The sequence below is a fragment of the Nyctereutes procyonoides genome, unplaced genomic scaffold (assembly GCF_905146905.1).
Source record: "Nyctereutes procyonoides isolate TBG_1078 unplaced genomic scaffold, NYPRO_anot_genome, whole genome shotgun sequence".
Classification (NCBI taxonomy): domain Eukaryota; kingdom Metazoa; phylum Chordata; class Mammalia; order Carnivora; family Canidae; genus Nyctereutes; species Nyctereutes procyonoides.
The window spans coordinates 1,334,045-1,356,909 of NW_026575115.1; the positions used below are offsets into that span (position 1 = coordinate 1,334,045).

Genomic DNA, 22,865 nt, shown 5'->3' on the forward strand with positions numbered 1-22,865 from the left:
GGGTGATTTTAAAAATGAATTCTACAACTATGTCTTGGATGATTTTTCAAATCCCAAATCCTCTACATTCTATCACTTTGCCCAGATTTTGCTTTAAAAAGGTATTTTCATTAATCAAAATATACTTTTAAAATTTAGAAATTTGCCTAGCATGGGCAGTTATCTGAAGGAAACAGAACAAACCACCACAGTTCACCTGTCATACAACTGCCATCACTAAGTAAGTAGGACTGAATAAGCAGGTCCTGCTGCTGTGTTAGGGGAACAATAATTTCAGCAACTACTTATTCTCATGATTGGATCTGACCCAAATATTTTCTAAAGAAGAAAGAAAGAAAACCCAATGGCAGTATAGAGTTATTGATCTTGAAAATTGCCTTATAATAGATTGATCCCTACTGATAATTTGGTTTCTTATGACAAAAGAATGATGTATAAGATGAATAAGATGAAAAATATTTTCTTTTAAGCTTTTTTAGTAAATTTCTTATAACTGATAATTTGACCGAATAGTTTTATTTTTGCTTTATCAATGAAATTGTCCATGAAAATGTTCACTTTTCAAATATAAAATATTACTTGAGCCAGACTTTTAAAGATAGCATATACACAGTTTAAGAAAAAAAATAAACATCCTTATTTTCCAGTTTAAACAAATTATTTACCTCCCCCCACCAAAAAAAAAAAATATATATATATATATATCAGACAACTAAAAAGATTTGCCTATGACATCTTTGGCCACTTCATGAAAATACAGTAGTGTGTTCAAACCTATCTTTGATAGACCCTTGCCCACTCTTTCAATTCTGATTATTACTATTTGATAACAGTATATGCTTTTATGTGAAAGAAATTTTCCATAATTAAAGTATATGCATTTCCACATGAATTTTCAATTTTATAAAATTATCAGATGAGTGCCAAGTCTATATATAGCATAGCAATTAACTTAAGATTGTTGTTTGGAGAGATTATTGACATTGGATTTGTAGGGAGTTTTTAATATATTTATTTATTCATGAGAGGCACAGACTGAGGCAGAGACATAGTCACAGGGGGAAGCAAGTTCCCTGTGGAGAGCCTGATTCAGGATTAGATCCCAGGACCCCAGGATCATGACCTGAGCCAAAGGCAGACACTCAACCACTGAGCCACTTAGGTGCCTCTGTAGGGTTATTTTAAAAACCTAACTTTCACTCAATGGCAAATGCCAGCCCATTACTAATACTAATCCTAGATGACTTCCTACTTATCATTGACTATCTAGGTATCACTGTTTAGGGGAGGAGGGACAACCTGTGTGGACTCATGATTTTTCCCTAGCAGGCATCTGAACAGCCCCTTTTAGTCAACAAAGAGAAGTAAGAGGAAATCGAGGTTTTGCAAGCTATGTGTTTAAAATGTAAAATGATTAGGAATCATAGTCAATGACCTCAAGTGTTCACTTTATGTTATGATTCTTCATAATTAGGGGAATTACAGATTGCAGGTGAATCCCCAAAGTTCTTTCTCATCATGTAACTTCTGGAATCGTCATTCTCCTGTTAGAGTAATAAGAGAATGTGTTCTAGGTACATGAATTATCAAGGAAGGAGTTTGTTCCTGATTATAGCTCCCTGCCTTTGACATTGCACACCCAACTTGGACTTCCATTGCACCTCAAAATCCTCACTGAATGTCACATAGGTTGCTGTTTGCAAATACGTACATGCTGAATGTTAAATAAGAATCATCACTGGAACCTCCTAAGGGATCCCTCCAAAGTACAGTACAGAATTAAATTCATTTTTAGATTACTTGAGGCTTTTTATTACATTTGAATATCCATTTTTAAGACACTTTCTATTGTAAGATGTACCATACTTTTGGAAAATAAAAGGAATATATCAACATTTAAGCAAATGACCTCAACATGCTTGAAAACATTGGTAAACTTGAAGACTCAAGAAACATTTAGAGTGGACTTCTGGTACAATGTTGAACAGTCAACAAAATCAAAAGGCAGCCTGAAAAATAGGAGAAGATATTTGCAAATGGCATATCAGAAAAGGTCTAGTATCCAGGGTCTAAAAAGAACTTCTCAAACTCAATACCCAAAAAACAACCCAGTCAAAAATGAGTAGAAGAAATGAACAGACATTACTCCAAAGAAGAAATATAAATGGCCAACAGACATGAAAAATTGTTACACATCACTTGGCATCAGGGAAATACAAATCAAAATTAAAATGAGATATCACCTCACACCAGTCAGAATGGCTATAATTAACGGGACAGGAAACAGCAAACATTGGCGAGGATGCAGAGAAAGGAGAACTCTCTTACACTGTTGGTGGGAATGCAAATTGGTGCAGCCACTGTGGAAAACAGTATGGAGGCTCCTCAAATAATTAAAAATAAAAATACCATATAATCCAGTAATTCTTATACTTTACCCAAAGAAAATGAAAACACTAATTTGAAAAGCTATAGGCACCCTTATGTTTCTTGCAGCATTATTTCCAATAGCTAAGATACAGATGTAACTCAAGTGTCCATCAATAGATGAGTGGATAAAAAAGATGTAGTGTGTGCATGTGTACATACACACATCCACACAGACATACACACAATGGAACATTCCTCAACCATTAAAAAGAGTGAAATCTTGCCGTTTGCAACAACATGGGTAGACCTAGAGGGTGTTGTGCTGCATGCAGTAAGTCAGAGAAAGACAAATACCATATGATTTCACGTGTATGGAAATGTGGAATCTAAAAACCAAAACAAAGAGATTCTTAAATACAGAGAGGAAGCTGGTAGTTGCCAGAGGGGAGGTGGATGCACAGATGGTTGAAATAGAAACAGGGATTAAGAGGTACAAACTTTCAGTTATGAAATAAGTAAGTCATGGAGATAGAAACTATAGCGTAGGGAATATAGTCAGTAATATTATAACAACATTGTACAGTGGCAGATGGTGACTAGATTTATTGTGGTGACCACTGAGAAATGTATAGAATTGTTGAATCAATATGTTGTACACCTGAAACCAATATAACATTGGGAGTTAATTATATTGCAATTAAAAAAAAAAGGAAAGCTTAAAGAAGGAAGCTTTCATGTGGATACCAATTCTACTTGAAAGACTTGAATGTGTCCCTGGATCAGAACTCATTCTAGGTTACTGGGACCCCTTCTAATTCCTCGTTAAGTAGAATATGAATGTGAACGAGCCATGGTTAACTGGTAATATCTATCCTTAAGATTTGAATCTTCTCTGGATTCACTCAATAGCTCTAACACTAAGCTGACAATGCTGATTTCCTGGGTTGCTGCTCATTTAGAACAAAAATGCAGACGATGGATTCAAAGAAATATGGTCCCAGAACTGGTACAATACTGAGAGTTACAGTTTAAGACTGAGTAAAAAATTTCAATTTATCTAAAAAACAGTCTCTGTACTGTGTGTTTGCTCTCTAAAGATGTTATCATGACAAGTCATTCCACCCTTCCCTGTAAGGGAAGATTATGTAAGATTTATAACATACTTCTTTATCAAGTGTCTGTTTGGATCACCACAAAGATTCTAAGAAAGATAATAGGATTCCCATTTTACAGAGTGAAGTGAGACTCAAAGAAATGAAATCTAATTTTACTCAATTAAATAAGGACTTTGGCCACGATGGAAATCTGGTCTTTCGATACTAAAGCTTCTTTTTCTTCCACAGCTATAATAAGTAAAGTCTAATGGGAATAAGTAAATTAATTGCTCAGTATCAAGCTAATTTTATACCATTTTGTCTATGATAGCTTCTGCTTTTGCCAGTAGTTGTTATAAATTAAGTAATATGTCAAAGCCATGTTCTATAGAGACGTAAGAAGAGTAAAGCAAATGAAGGCTGAAATAAGGGCCAATACACTCAGAGATGATTACTTTTACATTTTCATTCTGATAGTAAAGATTATATATGTGCATTATTTAAAATTTAAAGTACAGGGGCGCCTGGTGACTCAATGGGTTAAGTGCCTGACTTAAGCTCAGGTCATGATCTCAGGGTCCTGAAAACAAGCTCTGAATTAGGCTCCCTGCTCAGTGGGGAGTTTGCTTCTCCCTCTCCCCCTGACCCTTGCCCCACTCGTGTGTGTGTTCTCTCTCTCTCTCTCTTTCAAATAAATAAAATCTTTTTTAAAATATAAAATTTAGGATACAAAAATGTGTAAAGAAGGACATAATAATTACCTTAATTCTGCACTTTGGAGAAGATACATATACATGGATAGATACATGTTGTTTTGCTGCCTTTTACTCTTATCTTTATACACAAATGCATTCATACAAGCTATATGTGAATTTGGTTTTGTGAAAAAATATGCTACATATATAAACATCGTGTGTGCTGTGTCTAAATTGTATACTTCTTCATAAAATATTTACGAACCTCTTTACATATCTCATTTATACATCTGATTACTACATTTATGTTTATACTGTATGTTATGTGTTCTTTTTTTTAATTTTTATTTATTTATGATAGTCACAGAGAGAGAGAGGCAGAGACATAGGCAGAGGGAGAAGCAGGCTCCATGCACCGGGAGCCTGATGTGGGATTCGATCCCAGGTCTCCAGGATCGCGCCCTGGGCCAAAGGCAGGCGCCAAACTGCTGCGCCACCCAGGGATCCCTGTTATTTGTTCTTTATTATTGTTTGTATAGATTGTTTTTTAAAGTCATTATGATAGCCCCATGATGAATTTGTACATGTATTTGGCATAATTATATTCTCACTTCTGTTGGATGGAAAATTTATTCCAAAGTGAATTTGCTGTCTAAAATGGAGTCTGTTTTTAAGTCTCTTCAATTTGAAATAACACACTTGCCTTAAATAGCTTCATAAATTTATATTCACACCAGGATTGAGAAAAATTGTGGTTCCCTTCACTTTTACCATCACCAAATACATACTAATATATTTATTCTCCGTGAATATTCAGTTTAAGATCTTTGTGCAAAAAAAGATCTTTGTTCATTTTTCTATTGAAAAATGTTTATTTTTTTATCATGTTCATGTGTTATTTTAAGAATATGAGTCCTTTTCCATCTGTCATGTTTCTTGCAAATAGTTTTCCTACTTTATTGTCTTTTAGTTTATAGTATTTTCTACCAGATAGTTTATATTTTGTCTTTATATTCACCTCCAGAAAAGCCTTTTTGACCCTAAAAGTATAAATATGACTTATATTTTCTATTCCTGTGTTGTAGTTTAGTTTTGGCACTTTTTATCCCCATTTTTTATATTGCATTTTTTCTATTGTCAATTGTATGCTTGTATTTTTCTATTTATCTACTGAGCAACAGTGTTTTCTTTTTTATTTTATTTATTTATTCATGAGAGACACAGAGACAGAGGCAGAGACATAGGCAGAGGGGGAAGCAGGCTCCCTGCAGGGAGCCTGATGTAGAACTTGATCCCAGAACTCCAGGATCATGACTTGAGCTAAAGGCAGATGCTCAACCACTGAGCCACCCAGGTGCCTCTACCAATGAACTTTTGTAGGCTTTCGCTCCAGTTGCAATCCTTTTAGATTCTGAGACATTTTTGATTCTTTAATTTTATGTCATATATGAGGTTTTCCTGTGACAAATATTTCATAAGCAGTTGGGAAACTGTGTGAGGATATGTTGGCACTTTCATTTAAGCAGGGATGTCTCCATCCTCACCTGCTATCTATTCGAGGGAGTTCTATTTTATATAACTGTATGGCATATCAAGAATCACCCCACTTATTCTAGAGGGTAATGGGTTAATATCAATATTTTCAGAACACAGACCTAAAGATATTAAGGTATATGACCCACTGACGCAATAAATGAAGGAAAAGGAGGTCCTAAAATTAATAGCCAATTCTATTATCCAAAAAAAGGAACACTTTTTATAATCTGTCTACCAGGCTCTAGAATCATAAAAAAAAGTATTTCTCAAAATAAAGTATAAATAGCACCTACCACAGAATAACTTTGATTATTCAAAATCATGGTGAAAAGACTGAGTTAAATAGTATCTTGACTTTTAAAGCAAATATGTTAATTTTGTACATCAAAAATTAGAAAAAAGAAAACTATAACTTGTTAGAATGTAGACTGTTCATCTCTGCCCAAGACCCCCAGGTAGGGGGTGGTTACTTCATTCAACTTCACCTTGTATATAAAGGTAAACAATGTTCCATTTTCCCTTAATTTCAAAGTATAATTTAGAAAACTATTTTTTGTAACTACAGTAACTGCCTGACTATAACTTGGGATGTTCTACTTAATTGCACACACTAATATAGACAGGTATTTATGAGCAGAATTAATATTCTCTGAAGCGTTTCATGTCTTTTTCATAGCAAAATAAATCTTGGCAATCAAAGATTTTGGAAATACTTGGAGGTTCTGCCAAAATATAAACCTAACTGTGATATTGTTGTTGAAATCCCATTCTTTGTGGAATTATTTACTATAAAATACCTTCTAAAAAGCTAAGATTCCTAAGTTCAAGCATCTTGCTTAATTATGTTTATTGATGCTGATAACTAAAAGTGAAGCAAAGTGTTAGAATGGACTTCAGTTTATACAATTGAAGGCTAATACAAGTTTAAATACACTTTCAAACTGAAAAATTTGCCAATTATGCAAAACTATAAATCGAAGAAGCTACTTTAGAAATTACGTTTAAAATTATGTCTTTCCAATTTTTTGTCTTAAAGACCAAATATAGGGCAGCCCGGGTGACTCAGCGGTTTAGCACCGCCTTCAGCCCAGGGCGTGATCCTGGAGACCTGGGATCGAGTCCCAAGTCGGGCTCCCTGCATGGAGCCTGCTTCTCCCTCTGCCTGTGTCTCTGCCTCTCCCTCTCCCTCTCTCTCTCTCTCTATCTCTATCTCTATCTCTATCTCTCATGAATGAATAAATAAAATACTTTAAAAAAAGACCGAATATATACTTTACGACTTTGGCTGTGGGCACTGAACTTCATTTTGAATCATGGTATTGAATCAAATTAAAATATGAATATGATTTTGCCAAGTTAGTAATTCATGGATAATTAATATTTTAATAAGGATTTGGCATATATAACAGTAAATCTAGAGGTTTTTTTAGTACATTTGTTTTCAAATCCCTTAATCTGATAAATGATTGATCTTGCATGTTTCTTCAATAGGCGTATGCAGGCAAAGATTTGGAGGAACAGTTGCGATCAGCGTCCAGTGTAGATGAACTCATGACCGTACTCTACCCAGAATATTGGAAAATGTACAAGTGTCAGTTAAGGAAAGGCGGCTGGCAGCGTAATAAAGAACAGCCCAACATCAGTGCAAGAACAGAAGAGACTATAAAATTTGCTGCAGCACATTATAATGCAGAGATCTTGAAAAGTAAGTATGGGAAAGAAAATATTTGATAAGCTTCATATATCAACCCAGTGAAGGCTGCCAGCCTGATTTTTGTTGTTGTTGTTGTTGTTGTTGTTTTCCTTTGTTAAATTTCAGCATTTGTAACACTAAATCCCTTTAGGGCCTAAAGCAAACAAAGTAGGAATAAAGATTCTCAAAATCTAACATTTTATAACTTCACTGTGAGTGGTTAAGAGGATTTCTCGAAATATAAAGATAGAAAGGTACAGCTCTACCAACACATTTTTTTTTAAAAATTAAGGTGATATCCCACTGCAAAACTTTAAAAACCTGAAAACATATTTCCCACACTGTGTCAGTTCAACCACTTCAGCATTCTATATCTTACAAAATAATTGCACATACATTTTTTGATTTGGATTCAGAAATGCTTAATTCCTAAATCACCCAAATCATCTTTTCAGAGACTTCTTAATGCCATGTTGTTTCGCAGGTAACTGGCTTGGGAGCTGGACTTTTGGAAAGCTACTAAAAGATCTAGGAGAAAATGTCACAGAAAATTATGATGCTGCATAAAATGGCATAGTATAAATTGGCGATCTACTTTTTAAAAATAACTCCCTTCAGTTGTTAGATTATTAATCACTATCAAGGTTCAAGATACAAATTATTTTGAAAACAAGTGCAGGCAAAATCTGCGGTTTATATCCTTTTTTCTAAAAATTTTACTTGAGGGAAAAGATGAAAAAAAAAGAAGCTAAAACATTTAAGAAGTACATCATCTAAAATGTAATCTTTAAAGAGTCCACAGTGTTGGAGAGCTAAACCCCTCAGTCACTGGAAACAGAATTCCAGGAGAGATCATAAAAGGAAAAGGATAATTGGACTTTCCTGGAGACACGTAGGTCAGGATCCATGTCCCAGCTGATGAAAACTACCCTTACATTTCAAGTGACATTACCCAAAGCTGCCAGATAGCTTGCCTGAAAATGATCTTTGAATTCAGTCCAAACCCATAGCAATTTCCCCATTTACATTTCAGTTTAAAAAGAAAAATTAAATAGTGTTGTTTGTCTTTGCTCAGAGACCACAACAATAGTACGTACTGTAGCAAATGAGCGTGACTGTCTCTGCAGGTCCTGCAAACAGCTATCTGTTAAAATTTCATTTTCTTAAGCAAAGAAAACCACACAGAGGTGGACTGTAATAAAAGCTTTGGTATTTTAAGAAAGCATAATCCTGATTTAGCTTGGCACATGGCTACAGAAATTCGTTTTTAAAGAAAATATCCTTTGCTGCTCTATTAAATATTAAATAAATATTATATCTCATTCCAATTCACAGGGCAATTTAGGATCCTGTCAACAATTTATCTTTTAACATTATGGGTTGTACTTAAATCTGAAAACCTGAAATCAAATGTGACTTCCAACTACTGTGGGCTTTTCTGCCTTGGTGGCTTCTGTGTAACTTACGGCTTCCCTATGACTCGACAGGTATTGATAATGAGTGGAGAAAAACTCAGTGCATACCACGTGAGGTGTGTATAGATGTGGGGAAGGAGTTTGGAGCAGCAACAAACACCTTCTTTAAACCTCCATGTGTGTCCGTCTACAGATGTGGTGGCTGCTGTAACAGCGAGGGCCTACAGTGTATGAACACCAGCACAAGCCACCTCAGCAAGACGGTAGGTGCCCTGCTCTGGCTCTGGCTTGAGCCCAGGCCCCAGTGCCTGGCCCCTGCTCTGGTCCCTCTGCAGTAACGCCCCGTGGTTCTGAGCTGCTTAGACTGTCCTTTGGGGGATGAATCTAATTTCCCAGTACTCTGTAACGTGGAGGATGTCATCTCCCAAAGACAGCAACTGATGCTTTATGAACTCTGTTCCTAGTAGTGGTGTCAAAGCCAAGGGAAGCCGGTAATAAATAGTATGAATGTGTGTCTGTGTGTGAGATCTAAACATTTACATTTGGCGATCAATTACTTTTAAATGGTTAAGTCTTCTGATTCCAGAGAGATGATCAAATCACAGATTCAAAATGTATAATGCAATGTGTGTGTTCTGAGAAACAGTGGTGTAGTATTGAAATAAGCCAACAGTGCTCTGAACGTATTCATTGTGTCCATGTAGAAAGCAAAGAAAATATTCCAATGCTAAATCCCAGGACTTTACCTCTAAAGTCCCATCACATTAGATGTTAAGCTTTTAATATCATAACCAAGAAACTTACTTTTAAGGTTCGGTCTGGATCCAGGATTTTCAGAGCAGATGCATTAGCCTGCGTTGTAGGTTTTCTATCAAAGGTCATGTTTTTGAGCTGGTGAGAACCACAGAGTGTTATTCGAAGTGGTGTGTGCCACTGAGCTCGGCACAGAAATGTCTAGAGAAGCCCAAGTTGTGCGTTGGGCTGATGCAAACTTCCCGCAAGACAAAACTGTATTTGCCTGAAAGGCTTTTCCAATGGTTTTTGAGAGTTGGAATAGGTAATGTGGCTACATTCAGAACTGTACTTTGACCTTCAAAATGAAAAAAATATTTTAAAAAATGTGATGTGAGGTTTGATGTATACCATATGGAATGACAACAAATTAACATTCTTAGGAAAATAATGTTTATACTTAGAATATATGTAATGAAAGCTGCTTCTCACAGAAACTTGAGCTGATCAAAAGCTTGGATCCCACTAATCTACTCTTATTTTAACATAACTAAGTAGAAATGAAAATTGGGATTATGAACTCAGTTTTTTCCAGTACACTTTCCCATATGGTTGGAAATTTCTAAAATTTTTTACTGTGGTGACCATTTGGGCTCTGGGTTTAGAGACACTGTCCTATTATACAATCCAAACTGTTGTTTTTTTTTTTTTAAGAATTGTATTTCTTTATTTTGCTCATATGCCTAATGAAGATACTAAGACTTGCAAGAGGAAACAAAAAATAAATTATAAAACTGAATTTTTTCTTCAATTTACCTGTGCCTAAACTCTAAAGACTAAAAAATAAATAAATAAATAAATAAATAATAAATAAATAAATAAATAAATAAATAAATAAATAAAAGGTGATGCTTTGGGGCATCATTCCTGTTATCATCATAGTTAAACACAGACAGAAGGAGTTTATTTATTCTTGATTACCTTCTAGAATCCAGCACAATGATACAGCATTCCTTCTGGCAAGCATTAGCAAGAGAAGCAGCATAATTCTAAATATATTCATGCGTTTAGAAATTTAACCAGTAGAATATATGTTTGTGGGTCATGGGATAACATTTCAGTGCTTGATAAAATTCTAATATTTTAGTATAATAACAGAATTGTAGTGATTGAGCACAGCAAAATTCCTCCTCCGTAGGCTTACCTCCCTTACCTTTCCATCTTTATCAAACAGTAATTAGGAATGCTGTTAGCTAAGAAACTAGATTTATGTACACTATTCTGAATAAAATACTACTAATTTAGCACGTTTTACCGCATAATATGTTTGTATCCTATCTTAACCCTGAAGTAAAACAGGATTTTAAAAATCCTTTAATAATTGCTGGAACTAAATACATTTTTAAAAGTCAAAATAAATATTTATTCCAGCAGGATAGCCTCCAAAAACCAACATTCATTTTTAAAAAGAAGTTACTATTAAAAATGTTGTTGCTTTTATATCTAAACCAAATTCCATGAAAGGATTTTTGGCCCTGTAAGTTTCTCGAAATGTCTATTTTTTTTTAAATTAGAGAAAATAAATGTGAGTGATTGAGGAAATTACATTTGTGGAATGCCTTTAATAGCATATGTTTTTAAATGTTTTCATTAAGCAATATGATATGTATCCTGGATTATATTATTATTATTATGGATTTGACTTAAATCAGTATCAGTTTAGTTGATCCTCAAAAGGTCTAGATATATCATTTGCATTTTCCAAAGACCAAAAGGCTATATATCTGTCTTAAACATGAGATGTATGAAATAGCCTCCAAAGACAGATCTTGAAGAATTATTTCACCAAATAAAATGTATCTTCTAAGATACATTTCAAAAATGCTTTATTGGATTTGGCTGTTAGATGAAACTTTATTTTCAAAGTGCTCATATTGTGAAAGTATAAAGTTGAGTAGTAACTGTTTTAGCATTGGGATTTTGTTTTGTTGGTTCAATTCTTGAAATTCCTGTCTTTTTAGAGTTAATTTATTTTCTTGGTGTAAATCAGTTGCCAGTTGACAATATGTAAAGCTGTTTTTCATTACTAATTTCTTCTTCGGATTCTTCTATTATGCCTTGTTGATAGAAAAAGATGTTTTAAGGTGAATTTTCTTTAAAAAATGTCTCCTGGGGCAGCTCGGGTGGCTCAGCAGTTTAGCACTGCCTTTAGTCCAGGGCGTGATCCTGGAGACCCGTGACCGAGTCCCACATCGGGCTCCCTGCATGGAGCCTGCTTCTCCCTCTGCCTGTGTCTCTGCCTCTCTCTCTCTCTCTCTCTCTCTCTCTCTCTCTCTCTCTCCCTCCCTCCCTCTCTCTCTCTATGTGTGTGTGTCTCTCATGAATAAATAAATAAAATCTTAAAAAATGTCTCCTGCTCTAAGGTGTAATAGTTATTATTTTAGTATATAAATTACATATTTCAAAATATATTTTCTTTAGATATGGATGCTCAAATGTTTTTGCAGTAATCATTTCTTAGACGAACTTTCCATCCCTAGCACTACACTCAGCCCAAACAATACCCTAACCTTGTGGTTTTCCCTCTTGACATGTGACACCATCTTGAGTCAGAAACACAGGGGTCATCCCTGGCATTTCCCTTCTCTTGTCACACATCCAGCCTGTCCCCAAGTCAAGTGTTTATTTATCCCCTAAGTATCTTGAGTCCCCATGTCTACCACCATCACTGTAGTCCACTGTAGATGCCTTTCATCTCTTTCCAGCTAATAAAAAGCCATGCCCTCTGCTCTCTTGCTTCCATTGCCCCTCATCCCCGTGCATTCTCTTAATTGCCCCCAAATGTGATATTTTTAAAATACAAATCTGGGATGCCTGGGTGGCTCAGCAATTGAGCGTCTGTCTTCAGCCCAGGGTGTGATCCCTGGGTCCAGGGATCGAGTCCCACATCGGGCTCCCTGCATGGAGCCTGCTTCTCCGTTGGCCTGTGCCTCTGCCTCTCTCTCTCTCTCTCTGTGTGTGTGTGTGTGTGTGTGTGTGTGTCTCATGAATAAATAAATAACATCTTTAAAAAAATAAAATAAAATAAAATACAAATCTGGTGGTGTCAGTCTCCAGCATGAAGACTCTCCAGTGATCTCCCACTGCTCTTAGAATAAGACCAGAATCTTCATCACAGACCTCAGTGTCTGCCCATCTCCACAACATCATCTGACACAGGTGTCCCTTGTCTTAAGTTTGTTCTTCCAAATGCGCTAGGCTTCCTTGAGTCCCTGAGAACCACCCTCCCCTCCAGCCCTACAATTTTACTCCCATCTTTAAGTCACCCTCACCTGTTAGCCTCCTCCCTGCTGAGGTACCACTTCTTCGGGTGTCAATCACGTGGCTCAAGAAGTCCTTGGGGGAGATTTTTCTGACCTCCCTGGTTGGATCTTGTATTTCTTTAAAATGCTTAATCATTTCCCATACTTTTCTTTCATAGCACTTACTACAGCTTATAATAACAGTTTATAACAATATAGTCATTATTATTTGATTAATGTCCATCTCCTCCATAAAGCCAAGAACAAATCTGTGTTGTTCATCGGTTCCTTGAGTGTCTGCCACAGAATTAGCAACATTCCCTTTTGGAAGCACATTAAAAACTAGACCCTGGGATCCCTGGGTGGCTCAGTGGTTTAGCGCCTGCCTTCGGCCCAGTGCGTGATCCTGGAGACCCAGGATTGAGTACCGTGTCAGGCTCCCTGCATGGAGCCTGCTTCTCCCTCTGCCTGTCTCTCTCTCTCTGTCTCTCATGAATAAATAAATAAAATCTTTAAAAAAATAAAAACAAGACCCTCTCATTAGAAAAATAAGATATGGATACATCTCCAGTGCTTACCCCAACACTCTTGTGAGTGGGTGTCCTTACCCTAGTCCTTACTCACTGAAGCAGATTTTAAAACTACTGCCTTGAAGGCTAATAATAATAATAATATAGTTGATTAACTCACTTGTGTAATTTTTAAATAAACGGATCTGATTGCCTAAGCAAAGTTGTATGCTATAAATTTCAGATCCATCTTTTAAAAATGTTTGTTCTTGAACAAATGAAAGAGAAAATGTTCCCCTTCTTTTCCCATGCATAGCTGATATGAGTAAAAGTCACTCTTCATTCTCTTCCTCTTACTATTGTCTTCCTGAATACACACTTACTTTACACATGTGCCAAAGAGATACTAGGAATGCCTTAGGTAAAATCTGAACTCAGCAGAAAATCATTTTTAGTAAACAAAATGAATGAACGGAGTCTTCTGTTCACCATTGGCAGTTTTTCTGTGACGACTGCATGCGTATTCCCTGTAGTGGCCTGATTAGGTCCGTGTTGACCTAACAGGTGCCCGAGTGAGAGCATTTATTCAAGGGTAAGAGTGTATTCTAAACAGCACACAAACTTCTCTGTCAGGTTTCTTTCCTTTCTCTGAGGAAGCCTCAGAAGGTTGCAGGCTTCAGAAAGTAGAAGGCTTCCAAGCTAAGAAGAGCATTTAGTGCTAAGTGTAAGGTATGTGTAGGCGAAACGGAATGTGGTCTGGTATCCTCACATAGGATATTTTTTCTCTAAGAAAATCAAGTCTAGGTTATATGGAAATCAATTGTCCCTGAATTGCATCCTCTTTCACAGCCAGCCTTCAGGGAATTTAGGATGACTTAACAGATTTATGATGTTGAAATCTTTCATTTTGACCACTTCCTCCCAGTCATCTGCTCATACGACAAATCAGAATTTACCTATTAAATTACCGAGGTCCGGTTTCTTGTTGTCGGTTTGTGTTGTTTTCAAGTTTTGTTTTGATAGGCATGACATGTACAATAATCACAATTCTTGCAAATTTTGATCTGCGAAGCGGTAGTGTTTTTCAATATATGTATCCTTAGAACAGCAGAGTAGTTTCATCTTAGCACTTCAGTTTTCCAAAGATTAGCAGAGTTTGAATTAAAAATTTGAAGTGAATTGAAAATAAGGTACTCAGGTCTCAGTATGCTGTCCCAGCATGCCTTTTCTGACTCCACAGACTCTCTCTACGTGTCTTCATTAGCACTGTTTTGATTTTCGTGAGGATTACCCAAATCCTCATCTCCAGCTCAGATTTCTCTCGTGGTTCCCATACTCAAGGCTGTGACTTGTCATGGTTCACGTGCGCCACCCCAGCCACACAGATAGAAGAGAAGTAACTAAACATTTGTCTCCTTCCGGTATTCTCTTAGTAAATGACACCACTCATCTTGTTGGTTAATCCAAGTTATTCTTCCTTTCACTCAAAGCCCAATCAACAATTCCAGTTAAATCTCCCTTCCAAACATGGCTAGAATCCATCCATTGTCTTCATCTTGCTGATCTCATTTGGTATAGGCCGCATTCATCAATCACCCGGGCCAGCCTAGTGACTGGTCCTATATCTCCACTCTTACTTCCCTCCGATCCATTTGGCTACATCATACCAGTGAGGATTTTTCTTCTCTAAATGATAAGTCAGTTTCTGCCCAGGCTAGCATGGGTTCTGATGGATCGATGCAAACTTTCTAAGCTGTTAAATATTTGGGGCGGCACTCCCTTTTAGGTGACATCCTTCAACATGGTTTACTTAGGCCCTGTGATCTGGCTGCCACCTAACTCTGCAGCCTCAGTTGTCACTGCTTTTCCCCAAAACTACTTTCCACAAGGATCCACATTCATTTACTCCTTTAAATTATGCCAATATCTCTTACCTCGGAGTCACTACAATACTCTGTGTCTGAACCATCTCCTTACACACTGTCCTGATATTCCTGCTCATCTAGCTAATTTCTGCTCATCTTTCGTTCTAGATATGAATTCACCTCTCGGGCATCCTGTTGTATGCTCCATAGCATTCTCTATTGCCCATAGTTTAGCCTCCTTACTTCATCTGTCAGACTGTTCTAGTCTCTAAGCTCTAAAATCCATGAAAGCAGAGACTGGGTTTGGGTATTACCCTGGAGCATAGCACAGTTATTGGCACATAGTAAACACTAGGCACTAAATTGAATAAAGAAAAGGGAACGGATTTAGAGTCAAGGGTAGTCATGAATTTGTTGATTTTGAAAAATCTGAGTGATATTTAGGTGGACGTGCCAGAAGATAGGGCATGTGATTCTAAAATTCTATAGCAGTGACTGGATCCTTAGCTATAGATTTGAGAGGAAACATATTGATAAATGCTGTTTGAACCCTTGGTGTACTTGTCACTAGCTAGATTGTTCACATGTCAGGAGAGAAGAGCAAAAGCCAATGCTAAGGGAAATCCAACATTGAATCATTGATAGTCCCATCCATTTTTCCTTTTGATTTCTTAATATCACACCCCCTCTCCCACCCGAAGAATCCACTCAGATTGTTTTTAATCGTAAAATCAATTATTGTAATTTATATTCAATTAAGCAAGTGTGGTGAAGCACCTACTATATGGTGCTTTGTACTCTGCTATATAGTGGGTATATGGTGATGTACGGGTCCTGCAATAATTGGAGCTTAGAATTTAGTGGGGAAAGTCAATCAACAGTTATCAAGTTATAAAAGTAATCTAAGTGTTATGAAAAAGAAATGCAAGGGCTTATGAAAATGTGTATCAAGCACAGTGAGTTATGAAACTCCTGAAGGCAGTGTTTTAATGTGTATTTAACAGTTTTGCTAATATTGCAACTTGTAAAAGCTTATACCTAAGCAATACCTTTTCAAAGTATATTTTTATTATCTTTTCAGTGTACTATAAGTGGGAGCATGTGATGATCTCTTTCAAACATAAAAGGAAGTTTCTTACCGCTGTATTTTCTGAAGGGAAGAAAAAAAAAAGAGTTTTTGTCTTATTAAAGGAGTTCCAGACATACCTTTTAGCAACAAAAGTCACCAACTAGAATCATATAAATTTTAAGGACAATGTACCTTAAGTAATTTAAAACCCATGTTTTTTATAAAAACTTCCTAGAATTTTTTTATGGGGCTCAATGAAGGGCAGGTTACCAGAATGTGTGAGGAAGCCAGCCATTAGTTGAAAAGTGAAACCATATGCACTAAGCATTCCAGAGTGAACTAATAGGTCACAACTGCTTCAAAGTCCTCTTAGCTATCTGCTTCTAAGAAGTAGATTGGGTGTCTTTTTGACCTCTTTCATAAACATATGCTTTCAGTATATTTTCTTATGAGAAGTTGTATATTTAAGAGATAGAACCAAAAAGTAGAAAGCGAATTTTGCAAAAGATAAATTATTTGATGACTCAAGTAGAAGAAGAAGAAAGTCATCTGCTTTTGAGCCAAACATTTGGACTAAAAAGTTATTTAAATGTTAGTATTTACCTTACGTAGGTTTACTGGAGATAGGAATGAAAAAGAAAATAATACCAAGCCCATGGGGCTTCCGTAGAAATCTTGGGATTGGAGCTGAAGAAAACACAGCCTCTTTGCTGTGTCCATGAGTGCCAGCTGAAGGACTTGGCTCAGTGTGGGAACTGGGTCTCTTCTAGCTCATTCTGATGGACATGCACAGCAGTATTTAAAATTCTGTGTTGCCATTCCAAAAAAACAATAAGCCAGTCTATTCTTTATTATCTTATAAAGAAATAATAAAAGCATATATTAGCAAAAACATGCCAGATTATATCTGAGTTGACCTGAGTGCTTCACAAAATTTTCCTTCTATAGCAGAATATATTTAAACCTAAGTAAAATAGTGCAACTATAGAATGAAACTTAGAGGTATTATTTTGCACTGCAGCAGTCTGAAAGATTACACTCATATGTACTCAACAAGCAGAATGTGATTTGTTTGAAATCTTTAGCTAATTAATATCTGGCAAACACAGTTGTGGGAAATCAGGTTTTATCCAGATGTGGGGGGAAAATACCAGTTATCAGAAGTTTAGGAAGAACATTTGCCTTAAGAAAAAAAAAATGCATCTGCTAAAAATACTCCTTTCTTCCAACTCCAAGTATTGATCCTGTGCACAAATTTTATTCAGTATTTCTAAAACTCCCGAATTGTAGTTTTTAATTATAGCCTTGTGTATGCATTTCACGTATAATAACATGTGAAAATTAAGTAAGTACAAAAGCACATCTGTTAGGATCTGCTATCCTGTGTTCTTCCCAGATCTGATTTCAGTTCTGTAGGCCCTTGAGAGTGAGCCACGTGTTGTATGCTCACTTGAGAAGCTGTCAGTGGACCTTTAATTTTCACCTTTTTCAATTTTTAGGGGTTGTTTCTTTAAATGCCACATAGTTCCTCTCTCTCATTTTGCAATTATTAACCATACTTTCCAGAAGCTATAAAGTGCTTCTATACTTAATTATATACTTAATTGATGACTCAAGGTTGGAATATTTAAATTAAATGTGGCAATGAGATATGCTATAAAAAGAAACTGGTTATATTTCAGGGTGTAATAAAGGTGCTGTAAAGGGAGGCCTTTTTTTTTTTTTTTTTTTTTGATAATTGTTCCCACACAAACATTCCTTTTGAATGTAATACTAAACTGTAATCCAGGATCTCCTCAGTAAGGAAGTTCTACACCTTTTTCTTGAATAGCCTGCAAGATAAGTAGAAGTAGGAATTGTTGCTTTACAACTGTTGCTATGCTGGTGTAAACAATCTATTGTTTGAAAAGATGGCTTTATTTGAAGTCCATTCTTGTTGGTGAGAATCAACTATTTAAATATTCTTATTAAGGAATTCCCGTAGGTAACAAACAACTGGGAACCTCTCATTTGGAAATGCTTGGTTTCCTCTTATTTATTGCAATTTTGTAGAATACACACTTTTTCTACCCCCCCCCCCGTTCAAGCTTGTTTAAATGCCATCTTTATATAAACCTTTTGATCTTCAAAACCAGCAACTGTTCTAACAGGCATGTGCAGAGAGTGTACCATCAGTCTCCATTACGAACTTTATTACTACTTAGATCCTAAATTAGGTACAAGCTATTATCATGTATTGTTCAAGAACAGTTCACTTGATAGCATAAAACTGTTTTAGGAAAATCATCATGTTCAGAATATCAAAGAATAAATGTCATCATCCTCAATTAGTACTGACTGGGCACACATATACATGGAATTATTAGCTAATGCTGAACATAATACATGAACATTACACTCCATGAGCTTAATTCTAAAATAGAAAATACTACTGTGCACACATGAAGACACAAAACAGTTTAGTATAAGCATTCTTGTTTTATTAAAATATAAAGAATTTGTTTATTGTTTCAATAGTGATGTGCATGGATAGACCTTGACTCTTGAGAAAAAGTTAAAGTTACTATGTTGGTTCAGATCTTTTTATAATGGCAAGCAAAAATTTCATGAGAGTTAAAATGCAGGTATGTTAACAGCATTTGTTGAACTATTTGATATTTCAAAAATTCTAACGTATCTTTATAGATATGTACATGCATGCATGTATGTATGTGTGTGCATATATGTATGAGAGAGGGAGGGACAGAGAGTTGCATGAGGCAAGGGTCATTGATTGATGACTGTTATTTTGAGAAGCTAGCAGGTACTTGGAGCTCTGTATCTCATAGGTACTCAATAAATAGTTACTGAAAACTAAAGAAGGTAAAAATTTAAGTAGAAATGTTATAATTCCTCAAATGAAGATTCAACTCAATTTTGAAGGAGAATCATCATCCAAAGAACTCCACTAGGAAATCACACCATTATTATCCCTATTTTATAGATAACAGAAGAGAGGCAAAAGGCAATTAGATCATTCTTCCCAGTCATAGAAGTAGTAAACTGCAGGTGCAGAACTCAAATACTTGTTTCTAAGACTCCGCTCTGGGTTATTCTTCTATCTCTAGTAAAGGAGGGAAGTTGCTGGTTAATTTGGAAAGTTTATTTATTTACAGGGGGCGTCTTGTGAGTTTACATGGTGATTCAAATCATTACTATTTTTAGTTCAAAAAAGTTTACATTTTCTAAGCATATACTATCTGATTAGGAAAAAAGGTCTATGGACATTCTTAGTAATATAAGTAATTCAAAATTCACAAATTGGTCTGTAAGGAAGAAAACAGAATTTATCATACTTACTAAAAAGTTAGTAGAAACCATACAGTCCTAAGTGAGAAAAGTCAATCAATATACACACCTAAGACCAGTGCAGAAAGATATTGGAAAATGGAAGAGTCCCCTTCAAAAGAGCCACAATAGGTACAATTGTGCCCTAATACACACACATACAGCACACTCTCCTCATTTTTCTGAAGTTGATAGATTATAGAGGTTGGTAGTTGGTAGAAGTTAATAGAGGAAGACAAATTGATTACCAAGAACCTTCCTACGTTTAATATTGGTCAAGACATCTTTCCCTGGATCCTTGAATTTTGTTCCCACTGACACAGTCAAGCAGAGAATTAAAGAAACTAGTTGAAAAATTCAGGTAAAAATTTGGAGGTGGAAGATGCATTTCAAGAGAAAGAAAGTTTTGGGTTGATTTTTTTTTTTTTTTTTGCTTTAAATTTTCAGCTTATTGAATCCTTTTGATCAAATTAACTGATTTCAGCTGGTCAATTGCCTACCTAGACTTAAATAAGAGAAATGAAACATCAGTAGTTAAAATGTTGGGTTTTTATTTATATTATACTATTAGTAAATTTTTCTCATATTGAACCGTAGGATTTTTTAAAGAATTTATTTATTAGAGAGAGAGAGAATTAGAGGGGAAAAGGCAGAGGGAGAAGGAGAAGCAGACTCCCTGCTGAGTAGGGAGCCTGATGCAGGGCTCGATCCCAGAACCCTGGGATCATGACCTGAGCCCAAAGCAGACACTTAACCGAGTGAGCATAGTTTTCATGCTTATGAATGAGTTCAACTTAGAGGAAAGAATAGTTTTCTAAATAGTGATTTTTTTTAGTGCCTCTTTTCTTGTCCCTTTATCCCTTTAGTCCATGTGTTCACGGATACAAATCTCTTCCACCCTTTGAAAATAGAGTCAGGCTTATTTTCAGGAAGATGCTTTCATGATGTTCACTTAAGCGTTCTCATCTCATTAGAATGTTCTTCAAAGCCCCAGTTCCTAAGTATACACATGGTCCTCACAGGCAGGTCCTGATTGTGGACATTAACACCCGCACCCCCACCCCAAGCAGTGGCTGGAGGCTGTCCTTCCTCACTGCCTCTCCATCCCTTCCTGCCCCTGCCCCCCCCCACCCAAGCCTGACTGCTCCTGTCTCATAGCCTGGCCCCCCAGATCACCTAGGGCAGCTTTTGGTACCCATTTGTTCCCACTCTATCCTTACACTTTATTTCTCCGGGACATCACACCCATGCCCAGACACCTTTCTGAAACTCTCCTCTCTTCCTTTGGCTTCTTTTGGTTTAACAATAAACCCCTCTTGGTTCCCCGTCTTCACAGCTTTCTTCTTCACAGACATATTTACTATTTCATTTGCCTTTTTTTCACTCCTTAAGTGCACCTGTTCCCCAGGTTTCTATTATGAGACATTTCTTCTTTTCATTCAAAATGATCTCGCCAAGTAATCTCCAAGTAATGTCCAAGACTTCAACTACAGCTTTAATATCGTTGGCTTTTAAATGGCTCGCCTAAGCTCTAAACACAAATCTAAATGCCTATTAGACATAAATTCTTAGGATTTTATGAGCAGATCTGTACATCTTCCTATCATTTCTACTAATATAGGGTTTAAATAATGATCAAATTTTATACATACAAAAATTAAATAAGCAATTTATTAAATATTACTTATTTTCTAAACCACTTTATGTTTCTTCTCTTACACTGGTTTTTAATGTAGGGTCCTGAAACGTCCTAAGAAGTAGATAAAATGCAGTATATTTAGACACTGCAGAATTCTCTCTCTTAAAATAGTTTTACCTAATGCAAAGGATTTCTATCAGTGACATTTTGTCCAATAGGAAGTTTCTCCCAAACTGCATAAACAAATGTCCTTCTAGGGAAGACACTGGTCAAAGTCGTAGTATTGGAATATGCTGAGATTATCTAGGTAGCATGGATAGTATTCTGGAGAAGATCCAGAATCTTGAGAATGTATTCAAATAAGAACACATCGTTCTGGCAATCGGTATGCATATCACACTCATAGTCATTAGCTTGTGTAATTTTTATAACAGTCCCATGAGCAATGGGTCAAATGTTTCCTCAGTTTACTGATTTTTAAAGAAATTTATAGCTTAGATAAATTAAACGACTCTTTCAAGTTCACACAAATTACAAATGGGGTTGCTATTAAAAATGCCCTGTCAGGGTGTGACCCTGCACCTATTCTTCCTAAGGCACATATGCTAAGTAGCTGAATTTTTCAATGAATATATATGAATACCTTTCAAATGAAGAAAAATGTACACTTTATAATTTAGGTATCTATGTTTCATTATTCAAAATTCATTTCCTTGGATCTACTGTAGGACTAAATTAGCAACTAATACAATTCCCTAAAGATTTTCAATGATCTTTAAGTGTTGGCATGAAATTATAATGAAATTATAATGAAATTATAGTGACGGGCCAAATCACAAGGGTCTGGAGTTTATCATCATTTTTAACTGTGCTCAGATTGCCTAAAAGGCACCAAATAACATCAGAGCAGTTCAGCTACAGTTTTTGGACTACAAACTGATCTTATCAAGCAAGTAATGGCCAGGATTTCACTTTTACCATTATTATTGATAATTTAGATTTTAAGAACCTTGGGAATGTAAATCCACTTAGTTTTCTTAATTACTAATTTATTTGTATATTCAGTTTAAAATGTTGACTTTGAAGAAGGAAGAGGAGAATTAAAGTCCCCTATAGACAAGGCATTCAGAATAAGACTTTTAATCTTGAGACTCTAACCCACAAACATGTGTAATGTCCTACTTTATTTTAAGCTTATTACTTTCATAATACCTTTGTCAAAATAGCAGAAACAAACCTCTATTCAGTGATGAATGTGTTTATTTTTCTTTCGAACATAAGAAACTCATAAGCTATCTTGGACAAATGTAAAACTACTTTGAGGTAGAAATTTAATTTGGAATAAAAATCAGTTTTAAGTCTCTGTATTCAGTTTACATAGAATAGGACTTAACCAAACACTTCTAGGTTGTGTGGCCAATAGCTCTTTACTCTAATATCACAAAGATATTTATATCTGTGTGACTTTTTAGTAACCCTTGGAATAATCTAGGACTCTGAAAAAAATTCTTTTTCCCTGAACATGGTGGTCTGTTGTGTCTCTGTTCTGTAATCATTAGCTGATTATCAAAATTGTAATATGCTTTATAAGAGTGATATGAGATAAACATATGGACTAT

At 35.8% G+C, this 22,865-nt stretch overlaps 1 protein-coding gene across 1 annotated transcript in view; it reads left to right on the plus strand.

Moving 5' to 3' along the window:
- VEGFC (vascular endothelial growth factor C) overlaps positions 1 to 22,865 on the plus strand; it is a 105,493-nt gene that overhangs the window by 61,999 nt on the left and 20,629 nt on the right. The window contains 2 exon segments of the mRNA XM_055333796.1: positions 7,187 to 7,400; positions 8,876 to 9,066. Coding sequence (XP_055189771.1) covers positions 7,187 to 7,400; positions 8,876 to 9,066 — 405 coding nt within the window.